The 22,646-nt window shown below is 52.1% G+C and overlaps 5 protein-coding genes across 5 annotated transcripts in view; 3 read left to right on the top strand and 2 right to left on the bottom strand.

Moving 5' to 3' along the window:
- Nucleotides 1-1,900: 1,900 nt before the first annotated feature.
- EPUS_03289 (uncharacterized protein) lies at nt 1,901-10,557 on the bottom strand (the record flags this gene model as incomplete). Its single annotated transcript, XM_007805113.1, has 2 exons — nt 1,901-10,441; nt 10,492-10,557. The coding sequence occupies 2 exons, from the start codon at nt 10,555-10,557 to the stop codon at nt 1,901-1,903; spliced, it is 8,607 nt and encodes a 2,868-aa protein (XP_007803304.1).
- A 1,941-nt stretch (nt 10,558-12,498) lies between these two features.
- EPUS_03288 (uncharacterized protein) lies at nt 12,499-14,670 on the top strand (the record flags this gene model as incomplete). Its single annotated transcript, XM_007805112.1, has 2 exons — nt 12,499-14,346; nt 14,395-14,670. 2 exons carry the CDS (start codon nt 12,499-12,501, stop codon nt 14,668-14,670), a joined length of 2,124 nt encoding a protein of 707 aa, XP_007803303.1.
- A 1,467-nt stretch (nt 14,671-16,137) lies between these two features.
- On the top strand, nt 16,138-17,139 carry EPUS_03287 (uncharacterized protein; the record flags this gene model as incomplete). The annotated part of the gene is made up of 1 exon (XM_007805111.1): nt 16,138-17,139. The coding sequence occupies one exon, from the start codon at nt 16,138-16,140 to the stop codon at nt 17,137-17,139; it is 1,002 nt and encodes a 333-aa protein (XP_007803302.1).
- A 2,511-nt stretch (nt 17,140-19,650) lies between these two features.
- On the bottom strand, nt 19,651-20,876 carry EPUS_03286 (uncharacterized protein; the record flags this gene model as incomplete). The annotated part of the gene is made up of 3 exons (XM_007805110.1): nt 19,651-19,977; nt 20,036-20,390; nt 20,662-20,876. 3 exons carry the CDS (start codon nt 20,874-20,876, stop codon nt 19,651-19,653), a joined length of 897 nt encoding a protein of 298 aa, XP_007803301.1.
- A 1,060-nt stretch (nt 20,877-21,936) lies between these two features.
- EPUS_03285 (uncharacterized protein) overlaps nt 21,937-22,646 on the top strand; it is a gene marked incomplete at both ends in the record, with an annotated part of 1,338 nt that continues 628 nt past the window's right edge. The window contains one exon of the mRNA XM_007805109.1: nt 21,937-22,646. This exon is cut by the window's right edge and continues 628 nt beyond it. Within this exon, the coding sequence (XP_007803300.1) occupies nt 21,937-22,646 (710 nt within the window).

Below are 22,646 nucleotides of genomic sequence, written 5' to 3'. Positions count from 1 at the left end.
CCGCCGAAAACCCCCCCCAGCCGGCAAACTCAGTGGCAAATCTGACCGCCGCCTTGAGGTAGACGTGCTCCCCATCCCCCCAGGTCTCGGCACACACCTTCATCGCCCTGAGCCCCTTGACGAAATGCGCATCCAACGCATGCTCTCCCCTCAGCGCGCGGTCCACCACCCACGCCCAATCCTTGCCTGCGATGTCGTAGTCCAGGATGTGTTTCACGATGGAGATGCGGGGGCGGAGCTGGGCGATGTAGAGCGCGACGGTGAGGAGGAACCACTGGCGGAGGAGGGGGAGGTGGGATTTTTCCGGCAGGAAGGGGAGGAGGATGCGGACGGCATGCGAGGTGGTGAGGAGGTGGAGGAGGAAGAAATCGTACTCCGGTTGCTGGTCTCCAGCGCACGTCTGCTGTGCGGCGGAGATCAACAGCGCCACCGCAGCCTGTTGAGTCTGCTCGAACTGCTTCTTCGGCGCGGTGATCTGCCACGCGTTCCAATATTCCAGCACGATGGGTTCGTGGTCGGCGAAGAGGACGTCGAGATTATTGCCGCCGGGCTCGGAGAAGAGGTGATCGAGCCGCTGATCGGCCTGGATCCTGGCCAGGATGTCCAGCGGATCACCCGTCGTCTGCTGCTCCACCGTCGTCTCCCGCGGCGCCGAGTACCTCGGATCATCCAGGTACTTGTGCAGATGATTGTAATTGGTGGCGGCCAGGCCGAGCGCCTCCATGGCCACCTCCCTCGAATTCAACTCATACGCATACCCGAGATGGATCAACGGATGCCCGAGTCCACACACGAGGTTATTGACTAACGGCGCGCCCTCATCGAACAGAAACTCCTCCACCACGGCGCGCCAATCGAACCCCTTCCGCACCAGCTCATCCTCGAAGAAATCCACAAACGCGCGCTCGTACTCGCGCCGGCCCAGGAACTTTATCCCGAAGTGCGCCACATCAACCAGGGACCCACCCCCCCCGCCGCTTCGCTGTCGTAGATGCGGTGAAGGTGCTCCGCGTCGCCGCCGAGAATGTACGCCGACCCCAGGATATGTGGGGTGTGGTTGTGGAAGTCGCGGTGGTGGTAGAGGATGGCGTGGTTGACGTGGTTGAGTTTCAGGAGGTGTTTGAGACGGCGCCGGGTTCGGTCGCGGGATGCGCTGCTGGCTTCGATGTCGTGGGTGGGCACGGGAGAAAGGCAGATGGAGGTGGTGGTGGCGGAGCGGCCGAAGAGGGAGGGGAGTTTGAGGGACGGGAACGAGAACATGTTTGGTTGTTGGTGTTGCCGAGTTTAGGTGTAGGTTGAGGTTGAGGTCTCACTCAAACACATGGGGCGTGGGGGGAGTGACCGGGAGAAATGGTGGTGAGGGTCAATGTCAAACATTGATGCTATGCTCCTGTACTACGTAGTGGGAGGGCACCCGACCTTCATCTCCGCACTCTCCGTACTCCGCTCACATGCCCCCCTCGGGAACTGGAGAAACAAAACCCCGCAGCGGAAAGCTTGGCACTGTCCACGGGGCACTAGGCACTGCTTCAACCTACCATTACTAGTATTACTATATCCCTCGAGCCTGGCGAGTCCCACTTCACTTAGAGCGGCAAAATCACGGGCATCGATGGCATTGATCTTGGAGTAACTGGTCTTGCAACTATAAAATCTTTCTACTTGACAGCTTTGGTATCATGCACAGAATTCACCATTATGTTAGTACAGAAGAGGCATCATGGGCCTCTGCACACAGCCATGCTTTTCCGACTCCCCAATCACACACAAAACACCATGACCATTGCACCGCCCGGAAAAACAAACATGCAACGAGGATTACAAACAGATCCTTCCTCCTAATTAGAACGAGCCAGACTCGCCGTACGCGCCGTTCGCTGCCTCGATAATCAATCATCCCTCATAGCAGGCTGACATCACTATTTCGGTAAAGTCTCGCGTCATCGGGGCGTACAGGTCTGAGCATTGGACTCGCGCCTGGTGATACAGCTCGAGATCCTGGTCTGGAATGGCCTCGTGGTGTGCCCCAACCAGACATGAGCGAGTCCCTGCCGGACATACTGGAATCCCTGGGGGAAAGCGCAGAATAAATCGCAGAATAGCGTACACTCCGGGCGCTCATGGTACTCATTCTTCCGTTGCCATCTCTGGGCGCGAAGACGGGGAGGCGGCCGGGATTGAGTCGCGGCAGCGCTTCATCATTGGAAGACTGGCTCATGGCTGAATTCGAGCGAATCGACACCGGCCGACCGTTCTCCAGCATAGGGAAGTTGGACAAGGTGGTAAATGCAGATGACATGCCACTGGCCGCCGAAGACCTCCAAGAATGCACCGCACTTCGCGGGATGGTGATGACCTCTTCGTCTGGCGGCGCCGAGAGGTCAATGGCATGGGCGACATCTTGTTGATTCTCATGCTCGCCCGTGACACGGCTGGCCATCAACTTCCGGGCCTTGCCAATCCACAGCATTTGCTCGTGTTCACGTAGATATCGCTCGCCACTGAAAGACTTCTGCACGATATTGCGAGTCATCATTCCCAGCTTCCTGCGCTGCTCGCTCTTGTCATACATGCGCTTTTGAATAGCGACGACTTCCTCGCGCGTCGGTTCGAATGACAGCGTCGGAGCCGGCTCCGTGTCTTCCGCATATCGGCTCCATTCTCCAGTCAGAGCGAGCAGATTGATCTGCGCTTTGGCGAGTGCACGTGCATCATTGGGCGCCACCACAGCACTGTATCGGGAGAAGTCATCTGGATCACTCAGTACACGAAGCGAGGCGCCGACGTCCGTGCAGACAACGGGCGCTCCGGTCAAGGCAGCCTCACCAAGAGCTAGAGGAAGGCCTTCCGAGAGGGACGAGTTCAAGAACAACCAGGTATTCTCCAGCACTTTCATCGGGTTGGCTGTGCCACACAACCTGACTTGGCCTCGAAGCGACTTGGACGCAATGATTTCTTGACATTCTGTCGAGTAGGTAGGCGCTTTGTCAATCGCACCGTAGATGTCGAGATGATAGTCATCAAATCCCCACTCATTGATGATGATGTCCGCAGCCAGAAGAGCGGTCTTGATGTCCTTGGCATACCAGACGTGCGACAACATGGTAACGGTGGGAATCTTGCTCTTGATCTCTTTGACCGGCGAGAACGAGGTCATATCTACGATACCGTTGACGACTGGGTCAATCTTGCGCTTGAAGCTGTTGCGATGCTCGATCGCACCCTGGCTGGTACCAATCTCGATTTCCCAACCGGGATTGAAAAAGTCGGCACATGGGAGAATAATGTCGGCATGATGGAGAATGAGAACCGAGGTCATGCGCATCAGCCCGAGCAAGGAATTTCGCACAAAGGGAGGAAGCTTGCAGAGTGCAGACGAAAGGCACAGGTTGGTCTCTCTCCAACTGATGGCGTGATCCCAAATCTGCAGCTGACATTTGCGCTTGATCTTGCAGACGACGCCGTACGACGCACTGACACTGTGATGCGAAGCTTGAAACACAGCCGGGATTTTGTCGGGCACGGGGATCGAGAAGATAAACAGATAGCGGAACCATAGATCTAGCGCGGTATCAAGATGTCCGAGGGTGGGAAGCTCGGTGTCGAACCACTCAGCGGACGGTTTGGCGTTGGGCATCTCCTGTGTGAGCCACAGATCACGCCAGCTTTCTTTGACCATCTCGCTGGTCCAGACCTGGCTCCAATGGCGGGAGTCCTGAAAGTACGTGTTCAGATTGACCAGCGCTCTGGTGGCCTGTTGAACATCCGCGGTGGACAGATTCCGCGCTCGTGCACCCTTGACCAGCGCGGTCAACGTCGGGATGAAATTTCGCTTGATATCAAGATCGGTGGCATCGGTAAGGATAGCATCGACTTCAGAGTCCAACCGGTTCTTGAACAGACCGTGGGTGGGCATGAGGAAGTCAAGACCCCACAGGGGAATGACCTTCAAGGACTGCACATTCTGCTCCGTTTGATGCTTGGGGATGCCGAAATCATTGGCCGACTCGCAGATCATGTGCCATTTGATGCTTTTGAGTGAGTTGATCATGTCTCGTCGGCATGCTGACACACCACCACCCTCGTTGGGCCAGGTTCCATTGTCCGCCGCCATGACGTGAAGAGTCTTTGCAGTGTCGAAACCAACATCTTTCGAGCGCGTGTGCACCACGGCGTCGCCACCGGGCCCAAAATTGAACAAATCACTGATCTTGAAAGCCAGCGGCGTCCAGCTCGAGACATCATCATCAAGATCAGCGCTGGCCATGATGGCGTCCGCGCGGAGATCAAGGTATTTCTTCGCCGCCACCAGGTTGCCACGGTTCCGCGCTGCCCAGTAAGGCCGCAGCACCTTGTCTCTCCTCAGGAGTCGGTCATCCATCCACCGAACCATGACACCATCGAGGTCTTTGCGCTCCTTCCATGCCTTCCACAGCTGAGAGCGAGATCGCGACGTGGAAACAGGGAATCGTTGCTTGCTCAGGCCCAGCCAACGCGAGAAGACGTTGGAGTTGAGCGAGTCACAGTAGAACAGTGGGTTGTCATGGATGAAAGCAGTATCTTTCGGTTTCTTCAGAACGTCCAGATAGTCAAACTCAATCATGGGAGGCGTCTTCACTTTCTGCCCGTTAAGCGTCGTGAAGATGGTGGGATGGAACTTGTGGTCGTACAGCCATTTGCTTTCATACACATCCGGTCCCTGCACGAAGGTCGCCTCGGTGATTTTCGAGTGAGGTATCCAACGTTCAATCTTTTCCGGATGTCGTTTGGGTGGAGCACACCAGGATACCGTGCAACTGATGTGCGCCAGCACGAACTCAGCCCGGAGTAATTCATCACCAAATCGCGTGTTCTTCCGATAATGAAGTTTGAATCGTATCAGATTTCCATCCTTCATGTACGAGCCAGCTTCGATCAAGCCTTTGCGATTAAATTGCACACTCTGCAGATTATTCTGACCACGGATGCACCGTCGCCCAATTGGCAACTTGGCATGCACACCTTTGGACAACTTCAGCGCACGTTTGGCAGGCGTCTGGTAGTCATAGTGATACTCGTTGGTGAGCTTCGCCCCGTCGAATTCCTCTCTGATATCCAAAAGGAGATCCTTGGAGTACGTACTGATGGTACGCAGCTTTGCAGTGCCTTCAGGCTCGCTCTTGTGGACGCCTTGGTAGTGGTATAGCTTGAAGCCACCGTTGGGTTCGTTGTGGCGGAATGCAGTAAATGTCCCACTCTGGCTGTGAATCAAGACACGGTTGCGTTTGAGGGCGATGCTCATACCCTTGGCTTCTTCCCATAGGCGCTGCACATCAGGTCTGTTGTGGAACAGGAAGAAGGAGAGGCCAAGATTCTGCATGAATCGCGCATACGTCCAGATTCCGTTCAAGAGGAACACCATTGGTACTCGAAAAGCGGCGGGCTTGCGCGACATCGAATAATCGAACTCGCGTTGAAATTCAGGCTCGGCGACCATGGCGATGACGAAGAACTTGATCCCCGTACCCAAGGTGTGGTATAGATAGCTGAACGGTTTCTTGAGAAATGTCAACTTGGTGCTCACGTGCGCAATGCTGTCCTTGGTCTGTGATTCCTTAGCAATGCCACCTTCTATGCCGACGGTTGGAGCGTAATCGAGGATGTTGACGGCAACCGCCGCACCGAGATTGCACCGCGCTACATGTACATTGAGATCGGGGGTGTCAAAACGACACAAACTGGCCGTCAGCCACTGCCATTGAGATTCTGACAGTCGGCAGTATTCACCAAGACAACGCTTGAGAAGCACACCACGGATTTCTTTGGGCAAGCGATCCCAGTCCGTGTCGCATTGGAAGCCAAGACACAATTGCTTCAGCAACTGTCGCCTTGCCCACCGATTGACGAGAGAGGAGTCGGATTCTTCATGCAACTGCATCTTGACATTTTGCGTGATGTCCGGACTGATGAGAGACTCGGTCAGAATGGCATAGTCGTGGGGGATCTGAAGCAGCGCCTCGGCAACGGAGTGAATCAAGGTCTCTGCCACGATCTGACAATTGCGCTTAACATCAACAAGCTGATCCACTCCCCCACCTGCGCCGATGACGATCCTGAGGCAACCTTCAGTCGCGCAGCTGATGGCTCGAAGACCCGGACCAAGGTGCGATTGAGGCACCAGTTCCAGGGCGACGTTACCGTTCTCCCACGCTTCTATGCTCCAGTTGACGAGATGAGCGGCGTCCGGAAAGGCGTCCACTAGGCGCTGATCATCTTTGAAATTGCGGACAAGTGCCTTGACTTCGATGCCAGGATGCATTGTAGGATCGAGCTTGTAGCGAGCCTCTGCCGGAACCGAGGAGAGATTGTCATAGGTGGTCTGCAGTTCTTGCTGGGACCAGTCGGGATCGGCCCAAGGAGTGGTGTAAGCGTGGAATGTGCGACCAAGCTCCACCGGAGAATCGACCCTTTTAGGCATACCGATCTGCGCAGTCCACATGGAGAGTATGGCGCAAGTCCAGGTGCCAAACGCCAGAGCTGCCACGCTCGTGTACATAAAGTCCGGGAATACTCTCTTCAAGGCCACTCCTAGTGGAAGGGCAAGGCCCACAGAGATCAAGAGAGGCTTCAATGCATGTGGGCCCGAGAAGATCTTGGTATATTGGTACCACAACAGACCAGTGTAAGCGATCACGTAGGCACCGAACATGATCATCGCTTCGAGAGAGCTCTGGAATGCCCATATCAGAGCGGTGCTGAAGGCCAGGCCCCACACATGCCAGCCGAGGAATTTCCCGAGGGTGGTCCAGTAGAGTCGGCGCTTTTGCCGCACCTCTCGCTTCTGGTGAGCACGTATTTCCTTCGCCGTCTTGATGCCCGCCGGTTCAACCTTGTTGACCAATGCGTGAAGGTGAGATGCCTTCGTATCCACCAGCACCGCACCGATCAAGTAGTAAGCAAGTCCGAAACCAACGGCAAACCGAAACTCGTCATTCAGAGCAGCTGAAAGACCAAGCAGATTGCCTCCTGAAACAAGCTCTATCCACTTATCGAGCAGCGCCACCAAGAAGTACAAGATACCACATCCTACCTCATCACCTGCCTGGCGCCAGTGTATAAAACCACTGTGTAAGCGGATACCCTTCTGCGCATTACAGAGCGTATCCAGGGCAACCTTGGTTTGAATATTCCACGACGAGCTAAAGGGAATCGGACGAGGTACGTCAGAATATCTGCAGTACCAATCCAAGAGGAAGTTGGTCGAACTCCAGTCCCTCGCGAGTTCGAGAACTATTTGGTCCTTTGTAGCTTTCTGAAAACGCCCTCTCCCACACTCGGCGAGAACGTCGTGGTGAAGTGCTTCTCGCGCCATTTTCAACGCGGCTGGATCAGACATGTTTCCGAAAACCTTTTCGTTGCCATTAGCTTTGTTGGATATGTACCACTTCTTGATCTCCGCGTCGTCGGTTTTTCTCAACCTCTGGAACCATGTAACCCATTTCGAGCCAATGTGTCGGAGGCCGAAAAGCAGAAGCCCAATAAAGACATAAATGACGGATAGGTAAACAATACTGTCGTAGCCGGAAAACATGGTGATGATGGGTGAGACAAAGAGCCAAGGTATGCATAAGATGATCACCTTTCGGCCAGATAAGAAGGCTGTCCCCGGAAATTGAAAGCTGGCCACGGCGGCAAATAGCGTCAAATATGCGGTCAAAGCAAATAAGTAGAGAGCGAAGATGATGCCGGCATGAATGCCACGTGCTCCAGAAATAGCTGCGAAACCAATGATAGCACCTGCAATGGTGAAAGCGAGGCCTGCAATCAGCCTCGTCAACACAAAAACGTTCGTTGCCGAGAAGGCCATGGAAATCAGATAGTATGAGCCACCACAAGAGATCCAAGTGCCGATCGCACCAGAGAGGAGCAATGATACCATCAATGCCTGCGTAGCACTTTGCTGTTCGGGAAAACTCATGAATGCGCTCAGATAGAGCCCACGTCCTGTGGTGGTAAGAAGTATAATGTCTACCAGGGCTGGGATGGCGAAAACGCTCAAGAAGGTAAAGCGCTGGAAGCCGGGGAGTGGCTTGACTGTATCGTCTGGATTGCAATCAATCTGTGCACCAGCATAGGCTGTGGCAAGTGCCGGTGCACCATTGACCCAGCTCGGTGGCTGCTTCTTGTCGTAATAAGCCCTGTAGCGATCCGAGAGAAGCTTCCCAAAGATGCTCGGAGCAACATCAAAATACGCCTCGCACCGAGAACCAAGGGCAAAAGATTCGGCAAACGCGGCCGCTTGGTCAGACTGATCATTGAAAAGCGGGTTACGATCCGTCACCTCCATGTACACTTCGTCGAAAGCTCCTTTTCTAGCGGCACAAAAGATAGCGAGAGCAAGCATGTCAGCGTAGGCGTCTATGCTTCCTTTGACAACAATCGACTCGAGCGTAGCCGTAACTTGATTTAATTGGTCTTCCCGACGATGTTTGAGGATGTGGGTAAACTGTGTATCGACATCGAGAAACATTGCAAGCGCTTTTGACAATTCGGGATACTGACAACCCTGTTCTCGGTACCATGCGATTCGGGATTTAATGAGATCCCTGACCGAGACATTACCATTGAGGAAGCCAACAGTGTTGAGCTCCTTTAATTGTGCCATGGACGGAACGTCTAGAAGTTGGACACGTAGATGGGCTCGAAGCCTAGCCAACAGGATGTCTTCTGCATCAGACAAGCTCAGATGTTGTAGAAGCAGCAGCCGCTCTTCTGGCGTGAGGACCTCGATATCCTGCACCCACCGGCGAGGAAGTCCGCTAGGTTCCACGGTATCACGAGACCACTCTGCCAAAGCCGCCTCGATGTGAAAGCATTGATGGCGAGGGAATCCCCGGCTGGAGAGAAAGGTGTGGAGAATCGTTCCTGCTAGACCTTGGGCGTTCTTTGAGACGTAGATTTCGAGGCCTTCGGAATCGGCCTGATAAACAGCCCAGAACCGAATCTCTGCGTTTTTCCGGAAGCCGGAATCCAATCCGAGGTGCACTTTGAGGAAATTGTTGGTAGCCAGTGTCGCAAGTTCCTTGACAGCGGCAACAATCTGCGGAGGGTGTGCTCCATGAGAGGTCAAGTGCTTCTCGTGGAAGCGTCGATACAGCGTTCCGATATTCTGTAACTTTTGCTGCGCAACTGGATGCAGTAAGGCCAGACCCTTTAAGCGATGTTGTGACTGCAGGATCTCCGCAAACGCGATTGGCGACGCATCGAACCCCAGAGGAAAACATCCCAACGAGTTATACTCGTGTCCAGAAGCGGATACTGATAGTGGATTGCCTCGGCGACCAATCTGCTCAGTCCATTCAGGTGGATCGTGCAAGGCTAATTTCAGCTGTTCATGGTCCGCTTCGCCTGCCTCTGCAGAGTCGAGCGCTCTCGGAACGCCATGGAACAAAGGAAACAAAGGTCTCCAACTTTCGTGGCTGACGGGTTTGGCAACAACCTCCGGATTGCCTCGCCAAATATCGTGGAGCTTCATAACCTTGTCGTCCTTCAACCATTCGAACGCACCGAGAGGCTCGACAACGGGGACATTGAGAGCAGCATCGGTCAACGCAGCCTTTGGCCCTATCCAGGTTATCGCACTGTAAAAGCTACACCATTGAACGCTTCGTTTGACCACTGAGTTTGCCAGAGTAGCCTGATCGTCAATTGTTTCCCAAGCCATGACCACAAAATCTCGCAGACAAGATTCCGAGACGAACGCCTTGACAGTTTTCTGGAGGTTTGTCATCTCGAAATAGTCGCGCTTTTCGCCGTTGGGCATGATAGAGGCGTTCTTGATCACCAGACCTGCAATTGCTTCGTTCTGCAACACTGTTCCATCTTGAAGAAAGTCTGGGGCCGCTGTTTCGAGGTATATGCGTAGACCGAGCGAATTCACTAGAATTAACAATTGTCTGAGCACTGGTGGTATGAAACGTCCTTCCCACTCGGCAAAGAGTACACCACCAAAGGCAGTACCTTTGAAAGTCCTAACAAGCACGTTGAAGATTTTGTCCAGGCACATCTTCACATCATCGTCTGTAGCGAGTATCCGGCTCAGGTCAAGCCTGCCGAGAACTTGAGCGCCTCCCGCATCTGCTGCTGCGTCCACTGCTCCAACCTGAAGTGGATCTAGAATGAGAAGCTCCCATTGTGACAGGATTCTCGACTCCGCTTTAGTTGGGGGTATGCTGAACGAGCCCAGATATACACCGAAAGAGCTCGGCTTCTTCGACGTGGGCTGCGTTGAAGCCAGGCGCGGTGAAGATTGCGCAAGCCCCTCCAGATGGCTTGCAATCTGAGGCGGGACGATATTGGGGATGGGACGATTTTTGAAGTGATCAATAGACCGAGCTATTACCGAATACACAATATATATCGTTCCGATGCAAACAGAGCCCAGAATTATACCTATAAGAACCTGGCCATGTCAGAACGCTGAGAGTTATGAGAAATGCTTCCAAGACACACCCATTGCCACCAGTGGTCGTGCATGCCATCCCAACCCACTGGCTTGGGCTTTAGGACTTCAGCCATGTTGTAGTATAAAAGAGCGTGTATTCGAACAACTGGGTGAAGTGGAATAGGAAGAAGAATAGGAAGAAGAATAGGCCAGAGACACAAACAAACCAGCAAAGATATCACAACATTGAAAAGAGGGACAACATGACATCCGGGACACAGATGGTCATGCTGGAGTGGCCATCTCAGAGTCCCTTTGCATGGTTTGGGGTAGCAGTAGGAAGTGAAGAGATGGACCAGGGAAGGACGCAGCCATAAGTTCTGGCATACTACGTAGTCCCAAAGCTCTCAGAGGCAGAGGGGATCCCTTTACCCGGTTACATAGCCGTGCCAAACCTTGGGAACGATCATTTGGAATCACAGGCTAGCGACATAAAGCGGTCAACCAAGCTCCAAGCGTGGACCCAGCTGTTTGGTGGGGGCAAAGAGGCACGGTTGATTGTGTCGAGCCAGTTCAAGGTGGCCCATTTTCGTCTAGCCGGCCAGCCTGCAAACCTGCAAACCCTGGTGGCAGGTATTGGCATGTTGGTTGTCATGGTGGATCCGGAGGAATCGGGCCACGGTTGGATGTGAACCTGTTTCTGCGCTTGCCTCGAAGCGGAAGCGAGGAAGTGAAACTTTGATCCAGAAGACGGTGGCAGATTGGCGCTGGGACAGGGCCAAGGCTGTGTTCAGAGGCGGACAGCCAACCGGGAGATGGGAACGCCCCTTTTTCCTTGGCTGTGTGAAGGCAGACATGCGCACTGCGCAGATGATGGTACCGTAGGACACTGTATGTATGTAGGAGGGTGATAGAGTTATTTTGGTGGGCCTCAGGGGAGAGCTCAGCCACTAATTGCCACGCTGCCAGGACCCTATCCTCTTGGGCGCGTGTAATGCACAGGTGACGTTGTACGTACTACGTACATATGTAGGAGTAGGATGCAGATGACACTACACAAGGGATCTCGGAAGGGTCATGTAATGACAGGTAAGGCGTATACCGTATTTACCTCTCCCGAGCAGTACGTACTACGTACTACATATTACATACTACGTAACAAGTACGTGGTATGCATGTATTCTACACCAACCGTCTTCTGCTCAGCCCTTCGGATGGTGAAGCGCCCAACCGTTGTAGCTTTTGTCTTCATGCAGAAATTCTGTGCTACCGTAGTAAGCCATTATCACCCTGTGCAAGTAAGTACCTCTACCATCTCATCATGAGACCTGCCGGGTCTATTTGTTGCGTGACTTATGGTTCTGGTCGGCTTTATTACTTACCAAAAGCTCATTGGCCAATTTACATCGGTTGGAACGGTTATGAATGCTGTGACGAGGACTCGACAGAATCTAACCATGATACTACCCAGTACCGGATTTGTGAAAGGGATGTGTAAAGGGGATTCGAAGCCAGAGCCGTTCTATCCTGGACCCTCTCCTAGTGCTACGTGCTACGTGCTACGTAGAACTTGTATGCGCCAGCGTTGTCTGGCTCCACTTCTAGCGAGACCATGTCACGGACCCTTACCGCTCTACTCCCTAACTAGTCCGGAACTGCCATGCTGATGCCCATTCTCCCATCCGCGGCTTCTCAAATCTGCACGCTTCTCCTTCAGCTTCAGGGACGATCCGTAAGAATTTCCCACCAGACTCCCCCCACTGAGCTGCCCCTTGGCCGGAATCTCGTTGCTACGCATTTCTCCAGGTTGGCCAGGGGCCTAGCCCCAGTGGCGCTTCACCTTCGACATAAGAACTGTCGCTCCTCCCTTCATCGAAGGTAAAGTTGTCTGTGCAGTGCGGATCACCGCTCCCCTCTCACCTCTCACCTCAGTCATTCGTTCATCTGAGTTTCTTTGCCATTTGTCTTCTGCACGTAGTTTGCTTAATATAACGTTGCTCAACACACTCTGCGTACACTGCTAACTGCTTCCCTATCGCCAATCGGGCCACGATTCACAATAAGCATTTGAAGCAATGTCTACCACAGCAGTAGTGACTAGCTCTGCCACTGCTTCACCCTCCGGCGCTGCTGCGCCCATTGCCAACGGTACTTCGTCGGCTGCTGCTGCTGCTGCTGCTGCGGTAGGAGGAAACACCAAAGCGGAGATTCTTGTCATCGCCAGAGACGCAGCAAGTGCCAGGAACCTCGCGTCCGGTTTCAACGGCTACGGCATCCCGTACAGCACGTTGGTTGTACCCCAGGCCGGTACACAGCTTCCAGCCCTGAATACATCGGGCGTCGGTAACTACGGTGGTATCCTCATTCACGGCCAAGTTGCCTACGATTATGGTGGAACTCTAGGTTTCCAAAGTGCTCTTACGGCGGATCAATGGAACCAACTGTATGCCTACCAAACTGCTTATGGAACACGCATGGTCCATCTCGATGTGTACCCCGGTGCTCTCTTTGGCACAAACGCTGTAGGCGCCTGCTGCGACAATGGCGTTGAGCAACTCATGTCTTTCACTAACACTGCTGCATTTGCACAAGCTGGTCTTAAGACTGGCGCTGGGATTTCAACCCAAGGCCTCTACCACTATGGAGCTTCAATTGCCGATGCCGCTACGACAACGCAAATTGCCCAGTTTGCCGCCAACAGCCAGCTCACCTCGACCACCACTGCTGCAGTCATCAACAATTTCAGTGGTCGGCAGCAGATGGCCTTCTTCATCGGCTGGGCCACCGAATGGTCGCCAACTTCCAACGTTCTCCAGCACGCTTACATAACTTGGATGACCCGTGGTCTCTATGCCGGCTATCGTCGCGTCAACTTTAACACCCAAATTGATGACATGTTTTTGATCACGGATATCTACAAGCCAGCGGGGACCACATTCCGCCTTCGTGCAGCTGATCTGACCGCTCATGCCTCTTGGGTTGACACAATCAACGCGAAGATGAATCCTGGTAGCTTTTATGTTCCGGAAATCGGGCACAATGGCAATGGAAACATCGAGCAAGCACAGACCGCCAACAACGGCGAAAGAATTTGCGCACCCGGTCCTATATATTACGATCAACTTCCAGCCACACCCCTCGAATTCAAGAAGCCACTTGGAAGTGGTACCAATCTGTGGCCGGCCACACCAACCGCGTATTCATATTCAGCACAATGCGTCAACCTCGATCCGTTGAAGACTTGGTTCAGCACCACTGCAAATCGTGACAAGTTTGCCCATCTTTCCCACACATATACTCATTTGTCGCTCAACAACGTCACTTATTCTGATGCCACCAAGGAAATTCAATTCAATCAAGCCTGGCTCTCTGCAGTTGGCCTTGCTGCTGGGGCATACTTCAGTCCGAGAGGTCTGATCCCACCCGCTATTACTGGTCTTCACAACGGTGATGTCTTGAGGGCATGGAAGGACAGCGGGTTGACAAATTGTGTTGGTGACAATACTCGTCCCCCTCTACGGAATACGCAGAACGTCATGTATCCCTACATCACCACATTCGCTGCCGACGGATATGATGGTTTCCAGGTCAATCCTCGATGGGCTACTCGCATCTACTACAATTGTGACAGTGCTGACTGCACCGCCTCCGAATGGGTGGACACGTCCTCTCCAAGACCGAATCCGGGTGACTTCCAGGCCTTGCTAGCCGCGGAGAAAGCTGATGTTACTCGTTATCTTTTTGGTCTCTATCACGATGGCTACATGTTTCATCAGGCCAACTTGCGCCAGACTGATGTGCAGCCCACCACCATCAATGGTGTTACATCCAGGCTCTCAATTTTTCAAGCCTGGGTTGAGGTTCAGGTCCAGGAATTTGTTCGTCTGGTTAACTGGCCCATGGTTACCTTGAAGCACGATGATGTAGGTGCTGTCTCGTTAAGAATTCGTCACAGCTAACTTGGTTCACAGATGTCGGCTTCGTTCGCTGCTCGTTTGACAAGAGACTCTTGCGGATACAGACTGACCTGGCTCCAGTCTGCTTCCCAGATCACTGGTGTACAACTCACCGCCAATGGTAACTCATGTGCCTCGCCAATCCCAGTAACTTTCCCAAATGGGAACAGGCCAAGCAGCCTTCCAGCCGGCGCTACCACTGAGCAACGCGGCAATGATCCATATACTGTCTGGGCCAGGCTAACTGGCGCGCCGGTCACTATGAACCTTGCAACCCCCATTTCATTGTAGGGCGGGCACATCATCATTTCCTGTCCTACCAAGGGGTTACCATTCCGGCGCATTAACGTAAAGAAAAGTCGAGGTATGGGTATGTGGGGATGTTGGCATTGGACGAGATGCACCTCGATCGTCTTGTACATATCGTCTCGACCAGTAACGAATCTTTTAATGTAATGAAGTCAATATACAAATATCCCTTTTAACATTCTTACCTCCTTCGATTCTACTCTGGGTTTACTCTTGTCTTCAACATGTATGTCTCCACGAATGCACATATGTGCGGCTTCCGTTTCATGCGGGCCCTCATCCAACATCATGAACGCTCCCGCTGATGGTCACCTCGACCCAAAGTCCTGAGATTACATTTGTCATAGCTCTCTCGGCTTGACATCTACTGCTGTGCGATAGTGGAGATTAAACTCCAGCTGGTGGAGTTTGGGATCGATCCGTTTCCGTGGTGCGGGAATCGTCTACCACAGATCCGCAATCCAGCGACTCTAGGAGGCGAGACCTTTTTCTAAAACGGGCCCGAAATGAATATTCCGCAGAGCCGCGGACTGGTGTGAAAGAAGCACAGACCTTCGGACCCTTTACTTACGTACTTTAACTCAGAAAAGGATTTCAGGCATGAGCTACCGATCGAAGTGGAGGAAGCACAATTTGGTGGCACCTGTCAGAAAGGTGACAAGACGACTAAACCATCAGAGCGCCAACTTAATAGAAATTGAACCCATTTCGTCTTCATCCCCTCACTGTGTCTTGACCCAGCGGCAACCACATCCCGTATCTCCTCATTCTAGCCGATTGCTTCAGGAGTCAGTTGATGAGGAAGGTGACCACCCGAGCAGGATTATTTGTCGCTACCTTTTTGCAGAAATACGACTTTTGCTGCATGCAACCTCATGAGCGAGACGCCAACGACATTGTACCGCCTCAAGAGCTTGATGCGTGATTTAGGTTCACATGAGCTGCATCCGGAGTAATGTGCTCATGCTTGGTTCACGGGTCTAAGCTCGAGCTTAGTGTAGTGCTGTCTCACTAGTAAGGATTTTACGTAGTATTGGCTTGTAACTTGTGGCGAGTAAATTACGGTATTCGAAATGTGCTGTACGATGGACGTCATCTGGTTATAGTAGTAACGACGAGAGTACACGCAGCCGTACCACCCTTTCAAGGACCGGCCTGCTTGGTTCGACCATTGTCTGAAAGTGTGTCTCGGTGGTCTCTGACATTCAAGACCTCGTCCTCTAACATCGAAACGTTTTGCGCTACTCTCAGCGAGATACTCTCAGCGAGATATTGGTATTTCTAAGGATCGAGTCGTTCAAGAATGCACCATTCGTTCTGCCTTTTTCTTTCATAGATCTTTGATCGTTCTCCGACGCTGAGAGCCTACCTGAAAATTCCCTGTCCTGGGTCTTGCCTCTCATCCTCTTCGACGATATTCGGCAGAAGGTGGCGAACGCCCACTCCCAGATGTTTGAGATCGATAGCGCTCAGGAGAAGATCAGCCCGGCTGCGCGGAGCAGCTGGTGGCAGCGATGGTCGCTGAGGAGGAAAATCATCATTGGAGCCACGCTCTTGCTTGTCATTATAGCTCTTGCCGTAGGACTGGGAGTGGGATTGACAATTGCAGGATCTGAAGATGAGGCGCCGGGGGATAATGGCACTGCACCTCCACCAGTGTCACCTAACGGCACTATTCCCGCTGGAATCTGGAAGCCGGTGGCGGGCACGACTTGGAATTACGAGATATTGAGGCCAGTCGGTGAAGTGTCTGCGGATGCCGAGGTCTGGGATATCGACCTTTTCAATAACAACGAGACTGTTATTAATTCTATACAAGCAGCGGGCAGAAAAGTCCTTTGTTACTTTTCTGCAGGAAGCTACGAAGACTGGCGGCCAGATAAGGATGAGTTTCAAGAATCAGATCTGGGCAATGACTTGGTTGGATGGGAAGGAGAGAAGTGGTTGAACACTAGGTCCGACAATGTACGAAGGATCATGCAAGCCCGATTGGATATGGCAGCACAGAAGAGGTGTGATGGGGTTGAACCCGACAACGTAGATGCATATGACAATGACAATGGTCTGGGCTTGAGCGAGGCGGATGCACAGGACTACGTCACATTTCTGGCCAACGAAGCTCATTCCCGCAATCTTTCTCTTGCGTTGAAGAATGCTGGCAACATCGTGCCTGCCGTCATCGATATCGTGGAGTATTCGGTGCAAGAACAATGCATCCAGTACAATAACTGCAATCAGTTCATGCCTTTCATTCAGGCGAACAAACCCGTTTTCCATGTGGAATACCCCAAAGGCGATGATATCAACAACAACAACCTCATCGCGATGGACGCTGAAGAGTCGATATGTGACAGTTCTGCTGCTGCCGGCTTTTCGACCATCATCAAGAACATGGATCTGGACGACTGGATTCAACCATGCCCTACCAATCAAACCTACTCGGGAAACTAAAGACTATTTTAGCAATCACTTTGGTTTGTATTTGATGTATCTAAATCTTCCACGCATAAGGCGCGGAGTTTTTCTGGATGTTGCAGTACTCTCATGTACATATGGGCGGGGACGGTCCGGAACTTTGCAACAATGGGTGTTGGATCACCAAGAGATAGCGTAGTCGTTGAACCAAAAGACCTGCAGCTCTAATGGCTGCACTAACATATATTTTGTTTGACAGTAGTTCAATTCTGTGCTACTGACATGTATCCATCATAGATCTGCTACAGGCAATGACTGTTGAATCTATATCCCGCATGTTGCGACGTGCTTTCTCTGCATCTTTCATTCAACTACAAACAGAGGACAGTCTATTCGTAATTTCCGTGCAATGCATGACATCCAAGTATCCTAGAATGATGTTGCAGGCAGCATGCGTTCGTCGGAACCTTGGACCTTGGATCCGAGATATACCGTCTAGTTACATGCAAACTTACATGCATACTGCAGGAGTACCGAATGTACCGTCTTGGCTCGGTGGGAGTATTGTCCGGTTTTCAAATGACAGCAACGAGATCTCATTTAACTTGATTTACGCGAACCTGGCTCCGAGCTAGAGGAGCTTTTTTTGGCTCATGCGACTCATCGAACTTAGCGCCCAGTGGAGCCGAAAACCTTCCTACGTGTTCCTACCGATAAACCCCAGAGCGCCAATCATGATTCATCACAGTGGTTCGCCAAAACCATATTTTCCGCCACGTGTTTCATAAAGCTTTCGAAGAGCCTTGGACAAATTCCCCAGGTTGGCTTGCCATTATTTAATTTACCCGAAACCTGCTTGATGCTCCTATCCTATCCCTCAAATGGAGAATCGCCAGGCATCCACGAGGATCAGCTCTTCCCCTTCATGTCTCTCATTGGAATTTCACACGAATGCAGGGATATTTTTGAGCCGTCGAGTTCCTCCGCACGAACTCCTTGCTCCTCACCAACCACCTTGGCAGATCTGGGGATTAAGCCACCGACACTACGAACACCTACGAGGTCCTTTCATCTTAGCAATCTGGACTTCTTCTGACCTAATTGTTTTGCATTCTCGAGTTGTGAGTCACTAGCAGCAACAGCAGCAGCAGTAGCAGCAAAAAGGGCCATTTTGTGAGGAATTCAGCCACCGAATGTTGGCTTCATAAAAGGAACCGTCTCAAGTGACAGTGCTTGGATGTCATCCTTGACAGCTCGTGGGTTCACTTTTGCAGTCAGTGGTGTGTACTCCGTAACACATTCATCGATATGTAAGCTGCATTCTCAAGAAAATTGCCTATGGTATCCTTTTAAGTCTTCGACCATGGGTCATATCATCTCATTCCTCAAGGTGGCTTGAAGATCCGCTGCGGGACACCAGCCACATGGCGTTCAACACAATGAGAATAAAAGCCCTGGGGTTCGTATTCATACCATTTAAACTAGTCGACCTTCGGCAGAGCTTTCCACATCCCAACATAGAGCATACCACCTTGAAGCACCCCACAATGACTAATTAGTCAACACGCATAATGCATTGTCTGAGACTTGTCTCGCACCTACTCAAAGACTGAGTCTCTGTCAGGAAATTAATATCTATAGATGCTATTTATACGTTTGCCTTACTACGTACAACAGCATTTCCGACTGGGGCGATTGACATTCTAGAAGTTCTAACTTAGTGCGACGTGCCACTAGTAGCTGACAAGACGTCGCACAAGGACAAGCGGGCTGGCAGCATCCTACGTACGAGTCAGCGGTCAGCATGGCATGGGACTACACATGCAATCAACAAATCAGCATCGTTCATTTATTGCAAAGGCGGTGTTGCATCCATGCCCAGTACCATTCCCATCACTGCTGAACAGCCACAATCTCTCAGAGCAGAGATATCAAGCCACTTCAACCATGCAACGCGTTCAAATTTAACGCGCGTTGATCTTGTCAAAACAGATTCTCAACATACACATATCACGTACTGTTAGGCTACGGGGTAAGTCCTGACTTAACCTCGGCGATTGCTGCTTGCAACTTCGCTTAGCTCTGCAGTAGTCACTATTGTATTCTCAGTCAGCAATTTGCATGTTTCCCGTCTTCACAGGCATCGGGATCTCCTGTCAATGCGCTGTCATTCAATAGAGTCTCCACTCAAGCAAAAGTTGACTGTATCATGTGGATCGTCCTGGGCTTGACCTTGTGGCGACAGCTGGCAGCCCCAACCACATCCATCCTGGTTGCATATCTTACATGTGTGCGACTGCGTTAAATTGATATAGATCAGTCGTTGTCAAATCACCACTCCAAGCATAGTGGCAATGTGGAATTGCTTCTCCACTTCATGTACCCGATTCGCCACCGTAACTCCTAGAGTTCAGCTCGAGTCTAGCTCGAGTCTGGCTCAGTCATCTCGCCGGAACCTGTATCGAGCAACAGGAATTTAGTCCTGTGAGCTCGCGTCATTTTCTCTATGCTTTATTCTAAGAAAGTCTGTGCTGGGATATCGACCTTTCAAGCAGCCATAGCGTCCACGAATTCCACCCATTTGGGTGCAAAGTTTGCATAATAGTGTTCGCACAACTCAGTCATGAAAACATCGCCTGCAATCTTCCTCGCCTGTTGACCCAGGCGGCGCCATTCCTCACCGTTGAGATGCTCGGGAATACTGTGAATAACACAAGCCAGCTTGCTCCTATCCACCATGGATAAGGCTGTGGCAGAGAAGATGGCATTGGAGACCCTTGTCTGGAAGGTATGGTAAGTATCTTCGAATACGACGGTCGAGTCGGCCAGTTTGAGAAAAGCGGCATCCGGAACGCATCCGGGGTTATGAATAACCTTGAGCAACCATCAGCGCGGCAGCACCAGACGAGTCCTTGAGCCATGATACACGTACAACATTCTCATCACCAGCCGGCATCTTCTTTACGTGCTTCCACAGTTTGGCTAGATAAGCTTCAGCTTCGGCATCGTAGACGTTCGGTGTCTCATCGACAAAGACACCAGAGATTTTCAAATCTGGAAGACCAGAACACTCAGGCCACTGAGCATACTTGTCGATATCCTTAAAGACCAAAGCCAGATCACGTTTGGCCCAGGTGGTGTGTACGTAGCCCACGACTTTCACGTTTGCATGACATGTCAACCTGGGTATTTCTCGTTGATAGTTTGCGTCTGGCAAGTCATCGAGTCCAGGACCGTTGAATGGATTGATCACGACGGTGAAGGAGACATTCGGATACGCGGCAATCCTACAGAAAATTAGCTCCATGTGCCGAGATGGCTTGTATTTGGCGGTATGGAGGGTAATGGCTGTAGCATGGAAGAGGCCGTCTGTGCTAGCGTTCGTGCAAGACTCGCCTAATTAGCCCGGGCATTTGCGAAGGATGCGAACCAATGAACATCTCCCTGCTCCAACTACTTGCCGAGGAACCAAACACAGCCTGGACTTGTCGGAGAGCCCACGAATCATGCAGCGGCGTGGAGAGGAGTCGGAAACGAAGACTGAGGCTTTTTACTCACATGTGCTGCAGAGGAGTCCAGGCGCCCGGGTTGGGATAGACGTAAAGTGGTAAGAGGATAGTTGACTTTGGCGCATCTCCCATTGTGGCAATCTCACATACATAGGGATTGTATTCTTTTATCCGGGGATCGAACTTGTCGTCTTCGGAATCGGTGCTATCGATTTTCCTGCGACTGACAGCGTTGCCTTTGAAGCACGAAATTCCCGCACCCATGACGCCTTTCCGACCTTTCCGATCAGCCTTCGCAAGAAGCCCGGAAAGGCATTGGCCAAGTGGCGCTAGGCAAAGCCGAACAATGTAACGACGCTCAAAGCGGTTGCCCTGATTGATGGGTGGTGTGCGTGAGGCGTGAGGCGTGACGGGACGAGATGAATCAGATGATGGAGTAGCACAGACAGAGGTCGGTCAACTGTCAGGGCTATTCCATAAAAATAAACTCGTGCGGTTACTGGGCCATGCACTACCCCCTGAATCACCCCACCAGGACGATACGCAACCACTCTGGAAAGGCAGAGGCCCCGAGTCCAGCTTCTAACTAGTTAGTGCAGGATCTGACAGCCTGGTGCGGTAGTACGGAGTGGTGCAACCAGATCTGCACGAGGAACTATCACCATGCCGCCCGCGAACCTCGATCTAGCAGCACCCGAACTACTACGTACAGGAGAGGCACGGCTCAGCCACTTTTATGCCCGATTTGGGGAATGCAAGGTAATCAGTCACCCATCAAACCACTGCCTAGGTAGTAATTCCTGTGGGAAGGGAGCAAATTGCTTCCCTCGAAGCCTTTGGTGATACAAGGGTCCCAAAAGTGTGGGCCTTCAAGGAGAATTTCCTCCACCGCCTATCTGGAATAGTGGATACTCTGCCGACGTACGGTCGAGGTCACCATGCAGATGCTCGCTATGCTAGCCGACGTCGCAGCAAGCGTCCCTGACTCCACTGCCTATTGAAAGTTTGTTTCGAGTCGAGGCTGATTGGTGTACGTAGTACAGGAATTGCTGACTTGCTGAGCTGCATGGGAAACCCACCGTGGCACCGGCGAGCCTCACCGCGATGGTTCGGTCTCAAAGTATACGCTGCGACAAATGCTGTATATATGCGCACTTGCATCCTCTTGTGTTCTTTCTTACTGTCAACCAATACTCAGTTCCCAAGCCATTCATTGAACACTTCTAAGCTTCTGCAACCTCTTCCAGTTCTGTCTTTCGCTCAGACTGCTTTCCATTTTCATTTATCGCACCTTGTTGCATAATTCCAGACCTCACCCATTGGCATGGCCTTCGAGATCTTCGGACGATCAAACGCAGATGCTCCACCTTCTCCAGCATGTTCCTCTCCATCCTCCGACATCGATACCCCAGCAACAGGACGTTCAGTCCTCTTCGAGGGTCCGTTTGATGCCAGCCTCGACAATCTCCACAACCAATATATCCTCGTCACCGGCGGCCTCGGCTTCATCGGCTCCCACACCTCCCTCGAACTGCTGAAGTCCGGCTATAATGTTATCGTGATCGACGATCTGAGCAACTCCTTCCAAACAGTCTTCGACCGCGTCCAACTCCTAGCACAACGATACCACACAACTCAAGGCACAAAGTGCCCAACCATCGAACTCCACGACATTGACTACCGCAACATCCACGCCCTCTGCACCTTACTAGACGCCCACAAAACCACCTCACCCTGGGACGCCACCGAACGGTCCTCCATCGTCGGTGTCATCCATTTCGCAGCCTTCAAAGCCGTCGAAGAATCCATCCGACAACCCCTGAAATACTACTCCAACAATGTCAGCGGCCTGATCGATTTCACCTCCACCCTCGGCGCCTATGGCATCAAGAACTTCATCTTCTCCTCGTCGGCAACCGTCTACGGTAGCATCGCCAACAAAGGTGTTCCCCTGAAAGAAGAACACTGCGTCCACCACCCGGTAACATTCCCCGGCACAGACGAGTTGGTCGAACAAGGCTGCACAGGGATTAC

This window comes from Endocarpon pusillum, assembly GCF_000464535.1.
Source record: "Endocarpon pusillum Z07020 unplaced genomic scaffold scaffold4044, whole genome shotgun sequence".
Taxonomy (NCBI): Eukaryota; Fungi; Ascomycota; class Eurotiomycetes; order Verrucariales; family Verrucariaceae; genus Endocarpon; species Endocarpon pusillum.
This window is presented reverse-complemented; position numbering and strand designations above follow the sequence as displayed.